Source organism: Sinocyclocheilus rhinocerous, unplaced genomic scaffold (assembly GCF_001515625.1).
Source record: "Sinocyclocheilus rhinocerous isolate Xijiao unplaced genomic scaffold, SAMN03320098_v1.1 scaffold286, whole genome shotgun sequence".
Classification (NCBI taxonomy): Eukaryota; Metazoa; Chordata; class Actinopteri; order Cypriniformes; family Cyprinidae; genus Sinocyclocheilus; species Sinocyclocheilus rhinocerous.
In genome coordinates this window covers 900,238-908,246 of record NW_015632405.1, presented here as the reverse complement: position 1 = coordinate 908,246, position 8,009 = coordinate 900,238, and the positions used below count along the sequence as shown (strand labels likewise).

Here is an 8,009-nt window from a genome sequence, read left to right as displayed (position 1 = left end):
GGGTCACGACGAGGTGTTCCCCATAGCGACCCCTAGAGGACGCAGTGTCTCGTTCCCTAGTCAGGGAACCATGGTTACATAAGTAACCTGAGACGTTCTTTACCTGTTGAAATACCCATAAAACGCAGTTTTACACTTGCCAAAAAGTGATTACAGACTCTACTTATTGAGTGAACTGTTCTTTCTGCCTCAAATCACTTTTTGAGGGTTTTATTGGCCATTTAAAGGTATTTTAACAGGTAAAAAGGACTGAATGAGCTATAATCTATCAAATATAACAGCCATGAATGAAATAGTCATTTTGAGTCAGAAAGAACAGTTCACTCAATAAGTAGAGTCTGTAATCACTTTTTGGCAAGTGTAAAACTGCGTTTTATGGGTATTTCAACAGGTAAAAAGGACTGCATACATAAAATGCAGTTTTACACTTGCCAAAAAGTGATTACAAGCGCCAATCAGTTTTCGGCAGAGATCAATTTTCGGCACGACACCGGAACGGCTTCCGCGTATGACAGATAACAGAAGTGAGAGAAAAGTGTTTATTACGTTTGAAATATGGATATTTTTCTTACAAAAACACATGGATTCACTACAGGGGGGGCCTTTATTCATCCCCCGGAGCCGTCTGCGGCACGTTTTATTATGAATGCGCGAGCTTTATTTGACGACTGTTCAACTGCAACACCCACTCACTGCAATGATAGAGCTTGGAATAGCCAGGACAATTATTAATATAACTCCGACTGGATTTGTCTGAAAGAAGAAAGTCATATACACCTAGGATGCCTCGAGGGTGAGTAAAACACAAGCTAATTTTCAGTTTTGGGTGAACTAACCCTTTAATCGGTTTCCAGATTAAGGTCTTAAGGACAGAGATCAGGGAACCAAGGATGCACAATTTCGGAAATGAGAAGCACCCAAACTGCAGAACTAGCAGCAGAAAAGAGTCATGGTGACTGTGCACAGTTCTTTTGCTTATAATCGGAGGTCTGGCACTGGGTTTTGTAAACTGTGGTCATTGCGGATTTTAGTGAAATGAGATGTTTCTGTCTACTATTCACACATTCATTCAACAATGAGTTGTTGATGTCTTAGCGACATCTCATTTCTTTTTGGCCCACTGGCCCCTTCTAGTTTGGCTGGATTATTCAAATCTGTCAAAACACTACCACTGCACATGTCTAATAATTTTTTTTCTGCCCATGCAACAGAGCACTCAACCACAGGGTCTCTCTGAACTCTCTGAATGTACTGACTCAAAAAGCTAGATTATTGCTATTCAATCGGCATATGTGCAAATATTAAAATATTTTAAATTGCTTATCGGTACTTATTGGTATGGGCAGGACACAGATGACTCTTTACAAAAACAATTTAAAAAAAATCAACTGGTGAATGTTTTATTTTTATACCATTTTATTTGCAATTCCATGTACAAAATGACAATAAGTGCAGTTTACATTCACATAGGACTTTCAATTTTTCGTACCTTCATCCATGAAAAGACAGTTCACTGGGGAAAAAAAAGACACACTTGAAGCTTTCAGTCAGTCCAAAATGATTAAGAGTTGAAAAATACTGTCCGTCCATCTCTTTTCCAAGCCGCTTGTTTTAATACTAACTGTAATAAAGTAGCTTACCAATGCTGATTGGTTTTATTAGTTAGGCTGTTCGACTGTTCGACTGAACTCATCTTATCTATATTGGAATACCAGCAATAATAAGAAAATATTAACCCATTACAGAATGACCCAATACATTTGCAATTTATTAAGGGTCATGGTAAATCCAGTGATCATGAAATCAAATAAAATTACAGGCTTACGTTAACTTGATTGAAAAAAAAAAGACAAATACAATTGAGTAATGCTCAGAAATGGTGCACTCATAATTAAAAATGTTGAGCTTAAAATCTTAAAATCTAGCAGACTATGATTATATTTATTAACATCTAACATCTGTAATACATCGAAAATAGTTTTTCTGTGCAAATCGTTTACATTTCAAGAGCAAATTAAAATGTACAAATACTTGAATAAACACGATTTTTAAAATACTTTCTAAAAATAGTTGTTTCTGAGTAAAGAATATGGGTCAAGAAAGCTTCAGACCAAAGCTGAAACAGAGTTGAGCTCCTTCTCACTGTAGGCCCTCACAACATCCTGTCACAGCGATCTGGACTGGCAAGGGTCTGTTGTCCGTTTCTGAGCTGGCGGCACTGCGGCGGTGCAGTTCAATCCCCAGCCAGAGGGGGGCTATAGCTGTTCCTCACACTTCCAGCATCCTCAACCCTCTAACTGCCACTGCTGAGACCGGGAATCATCACAGATCGCCATGGTAACATATCCTTTAATGCTGAGAGGGTCAGCAACAGCCAAACACTGGCCCACTGACACCTGGTATAGCCAGTTATTTTTCTGAGGGGACAAAAAAAACATGTATTATTATACTTATTTTGTTCATTTAATTACACATGGCATTTGAAGCAAAGCACATAATGGGGCCTATACAATAAGCATGAAGTGTACATGACAGTTTCAATCACTTAAAAAAAAATCTGACTATATATTGTTACTTTTTTTTTTAACATACCAAATATGTATTTATATTTATATAGCCTTCATTTTGCATAATACTAAAAACAAACTAGGCTTTGTTAAAAAAAAAAAAAAAACTATGAAAAGATTACTTGGTAATCAAAATAGCTGGTAGTTGCAGCCCTAGTGTACAGGGGATACATGAGGTAAAAGACAGTAACGGGAAGATTTCTCACCCCCAGCGTCCACTGCTGAGATCCACCTGAGCCGTGACACTTCATGAGGCGCGGCGGGTCAGAAGAACGAATCTCAGACATGTCCAAACACAGCAGCCCGGCTAGAATTAACTCATGCTCTTCATCATACGCCCATTCCTGCAAAACACGCACAAAAACACAAAACATCTACACTGCACTGATCATAAAACTGAAAATATGGTCTTCTGATATCTTTAGATATGATACATTTCAACCTGTTTCTTTTCAGACGTATCAAACTTGTTTAACAGTACAATTTAGGGCTGCAAAACAATTAATCGCATTCAAAATAAACGTTTATGTTTACATACTTTGTGTGTGTACTGTGTATACTTATGTATATATAAATACATACGTATATATTTAAAAAAATATCTGTATGTATATATATATATTTATACTTGTATATAATTTATATTATATATATAGAAATACAAATATGTTATATATAAATCTAATATTTTTCCTTAATATATACAACATGTGTGTGTATTTATATATACATAATAAATATACACAGCACACCCACATACAGTATGTAAACAAACTTTTATTTTGAAAGCGATTAATCGCTGTTAATCATTTTGCAGTCCTAGTACAATTGTCTACATTTTGTTTATATCAGTCTAACTATGGCATATAACAAATCAGTTTTTTTAGCTGAGAAAAAAAAAAACATTTTAAACTACAGCAACAGCAACTTTTTAGACCGATGAGCTTTGTAAAAATCGAGGCGTTTCAAAAAGGCGGGGCATAGAGGAGAAACAATAATGTACACTATGTGGAAAATTATGTGTTTTTTTAACTTTAAACCGCATAAACACATTTCATTACACCAAATACACCAAATAATGTTCTTTTTAGCAGCATCATATGACCCCTTTAATGAATCGTCTGACCAGTTACTGTTCAAGACTGCCCTCTGCTGTTTAAACAGACGGCTGTCAGTTCATTTCACACAGCTCTGTATTCACTTCTTTCACTTTGAATACAGTAATGGAAAGATTACAAAAGAGTGTTTGTATGCTGTGAGAGTCAAACCTAGAAAACAACAGCCAAACCAATTATTGAGCAACAGTGCTACAGGGTACGGGAAATATAAGGGTCAATGTGAGGTCTTACCTGACCCCGCTGCAAGACTTTGGGTCTCTTCAAACCCTTGTTGATAAAGACAGGCTGCTGGGGCTTGTGTGGGGAGGAGACCTGCATTTCAGGATAGATATTGTCCAGGTACCATTTGAAGGAATGACACTGTAGACGCTTCCGAATAGCGACCCGCTCGCTGATGTCACCGTAGTCACTGTTCCTCAGCTCCGGGCGCAAGGCAAAGTACTGCTCCTGATGTACACATACACACATGCCATAGAAATGTTCAATTATCACATAAGATACTAATTTAGGCATCATGTATAGCAAGTCTAGTAATTCTATAATACACTGCAATGACATCAGTGAAAAACTGACATGGTGTAACTGTTGAGAACTCAAGTGTTACATAATGTGTTCTTGAACTGATGTCAGAGTTATCCATAATGAAGTACCCATCAAGTAAAAAGAACATGCGAACAGCGTTACGAAAAATAAAAACTCCCACATTGGCTGGAAAATAATTCAACACTATTTACACATCACTGAAGCAAAAAAAAAAGAATAAGACTAAACAAATATTGCTGAGAAAGTAGCTGACACTTAAGCAGGATCTTGAGAATAACCGGTTGGAGCAGAGCATTAATGTGTCTGACACAGGTAATTACATTCTCCTCTAACTGGGTCAATTATCTCTTAGACGAGGAGCCTTTGAAGTTGTGTGGGATGGACGCAGCTGGAAAATTCAAATACGCATGAAGAATTTCACACATCTCCATCATGTAATGAACCACGCTGCACGTGTTGCCAACAGCATTGAACAACTAACAGCTCTACAGCTGTCAATGTCCAACCCAGCAAAAAACAATCAATTTATTGAGTGACCTTAAAGAATCGGGGTCAGGGTGGACATGTTTTTTTGCTTTACAAAAAGAACACAAAAAAACAACAACATGTAATACCTGCTCTCATCTGTCTGAAAGGTCAAACTTTGCAAGTTTAAGGGTGGCATACAATACACAATCTCTATAAAACACTAGGTATCACACATTTTCCAAAATTGTAAATGGTAGAAACGCTGGGCATCATACACATACTGACTGAGAAAAATCTTACCAGACTATCAAAACGCAACAAACTTCTGCAGAAACATGCACCTTTCATTGCTAGGAGACACATGACAAATGAAAACAATGTGTTCTTAAAGGGGTCATATGATGCGATTTCAATTTTTCCTTTCTCTTTGGAGTGTTACAAGCTCTTGGTGCATAAAGAAGATCTGTAAAGTTGCAAAGACTAAAGTCTCAAATCCAAAGAGATATTCTTTATAAAAGTTAAGAGTCAGCCACGCCTACCTAAAACGGCTCGTTCTAACACGCCCCCAGATATCTATGTCACAATGTGGGAAGATTTGCATAACACTGCCCAAATGTTCACGCAAAGAAAGAAGGCGTAACTTTTATTCTCGCTGTAGTATTTTTGCCGCCGCCGCCATGTCGTGAAGGCGCTGTGTGATTCGTTGTGAAAGCGAAACTACTTTGTTTGGCCTTTCAAAAATGGACACGACTAGAAATCAGTGGTTAAGTTGTATTTACAACACTGTTCCAGAACACTTCAACCCAAATATTCAGATGTGTGCAGCACATTTTATGGAGGACTGTTTCCTGATCCTGGGAGAGTAGACTACAATGCCGGCTGTTCTGACTCACAGACTGTAAGTACGTTTTTTTATATTTAAAGAATTTGCCACTGATGATTCAAACGCGAGTTTTGAGCAGTGTAGAGTAGGGCTTGGGAGAAACAATAATGTACAGTATGTGGAAAATAATGTGTTTTTTGAACCTTTAACCGCATAAACACATTTCATTACACCAAATACACAAAATAATGTTCTTTTTAGCAACATCATATGACCCCTTTAAATCATCTCAAAATATCAAACATGTTTGATACCCCCTGACTGCATGAAATCATAGTATAAAGCTAGAAAATAAAAGTCTGCGTGCATCATGCACTGTCATTTTCTATGAAATAAGTCAATTACGACTGCACAAAATTTGCAGACTCACTCTGACTTTCAGCAATTCATGTTCAAATACTCCAGACCGCAAATTGGGCCATAACAAATACATTTTTTTTTTAAATAAACCGTCAAACCTCAATCACAGACCTGGCTCAAAAAATACAATTAAACTACAATATTGACAAGAAAAGACTGAGCAATTATCACCTTTGAATCCCTCTGCAAATGCACATGAACACACTACTTAAGATAAAAAAAACACTGTATACCTAAGTTTAATATTACACAGCTCTATAGTATACTTGATTCTGATTGGTCAATCACAGCATTCAGTGGTCCATTTATTCAGGCAATGCTGTATAACTGGCCACTCTTCCAGGAAACTAATCCATTACATAGTGGTGCTACAATCAAGTTTCTCATATTACAATGCAAGCTCTCTTACATATAAATGCTAAAAGATAGAAGAGTTAAAGTATTATTTGCAACATGTATAGCATTTTATTATTAATTTTATAAGAGTATTATGCTATTGATCTCCACCTTATAGTCATCCATCCAGACATGGGCCAAACGCAGAGAATTGTGGGCCATTGTATCCTGACCTCCGGGTGACCCATAGGGCCGACGCTTGCGGAAGATGTGCCCCACCCTGGAGCAGGGAACGATCAGTAACTGGCCTCCACACATCCAAATCTGATGGAAAAAAATATTTTAAAACAAGTGAGTATAATTTTAATCACCAAGAGTAAATTAAAATGTCTAAACCAAGGGTTCCCAAACCTTTTTGTCAGCCAAACCCCTTAAATGCAAAATGTTTACTTGAAGTAACCCCTGAGAAGAATTTCATAGTTCTCTAATATCGGTTATTGGCCAAATGAGATGCAAACAAAATATCTAATGCTTTTGTTGTGAGACAGACAGACTCTTGCCATTTGAAATGTGAGGAGACATTTTTATATTAAATTCTATTTTGTATTGCGACTGCAAATAACAAACACAGTACTGCTCATGGAAATATTTACTTTTAGGGTGTTACTCTTTACAAGAACCAATGAGAACTACAAGTTACAATACAAATATTTAAACACACGGCATTTCCAAATGCATGTTAAATTCAAAGTGTTTGCTGGGATGGAGTTAGTGAGTAGCAGTATTGACGGTGAACAGAGCCGAAATCGGAAAACACACTATTATAAAGCTGCAAGCGTGTAAATGAACACTTTGAAACATGCAACAGACTACATACTTCAAATCGCAGCCTTTGATTTAGTAATTAAAATTTTATAAGACTGCTATTTCAAGTTTTATTTGAAGTACAGAGCCGAAATCGGAAAACACACTATTATAAAGCTGCAAGCGTGTAAATGAACACTTTGAAACATGCAACAGACTACATACTTCAAATCGCAGCCTTTGATTTGGTAATTAAAATTTTATAAGATAAGACTGCTATTTCAAGTTTTATTTGAATTATGTAGCCTCATTTGTTTATTTTAATGTTAAATTCAATTGAATTATTAACTTCACCAACTCCTGCAATCCCCTCATGGTTTCGTAAGAAAGAAAGAAATAACCAAACAATGTCTTAAAAGTAGACAAAATGTACCCGAAAAGAGATCTCCAAGTTCTCTCCACCCCAGATGTCCATGCCGCGGTCATACTGACCAAGCTCATAAAAATAATTCCTGTCCATGGCGAACAGCCCACCTGCCATCGTGGGAGACCTGCAGAGAAATGTGACTGGAGTCATACCAGCAAAAGTATGAACAAACCCAACTGAATTTCTTTCACATGACTCTAATGAGACAAGCATAACGTGTGCCTATACATGAATATCTTTCTAAAATTATTATTATTATAATTTTTTTGTAAAATGAAAGTTTTGATTTAATATTTCCGTCACTAAATATGTCCCATACTTTAATTAAAGGGGTCATATGATGCGATTTGAAGTTTTCCTTTCTCTTTGGAGTGTTACAAGCTGATTGTGCATAGATAAGATCCCTGAAGTTGCAAAGACTAAAGTCTCAAAACCAAAGAGGTATTCTTTATCAAAGTTAAGACTCTGCCACGCCCCCCTAAAACGGCTCATTCTAACACGCC

General features: G+C 36.9%; 1 protein-coding gene across 1 annotated transcript in view; it reads right to left on the bottom strand.

Moving 5' to 3' along the window:
• Positions 1-1,917: 1,917 nt before the first annotated feature.
• Positions 1,918-8,009, bottom strand: part of LOC107742260 (polypeptide N-acetylgalactosaminyltransferase 11-like) — a 16,342-nt gene continuing 10,250 nt past the window's right edge. Inside the window, exons 8-12 of the mRNA XM_016555161.1 lie at positions 6,447-6,599; positions 3,876-4,132; positions 3,755-3,776; positions 2,774-2,941; positions 1,918-2,417 (exon numbers count right to left, since the gene is read on the bottom strand). Of these exons, the coding sequence (XP_016410647.1) occupies positions 2,286-2,417; positions 2,774-2,941; positions 3,755-3,776; positions 3,876-4,132; positions 6,447-6,599 (732 nt within the window). The 3' untranslated portion in view covers positions 1,918-2,285. The remainder of the gene's footprint in view (positions 2,418-2,773; positions 2,942-3,754; positions 3,777-3,875; positions 4,133-6,446; positions 6,600-8,009) is intronic.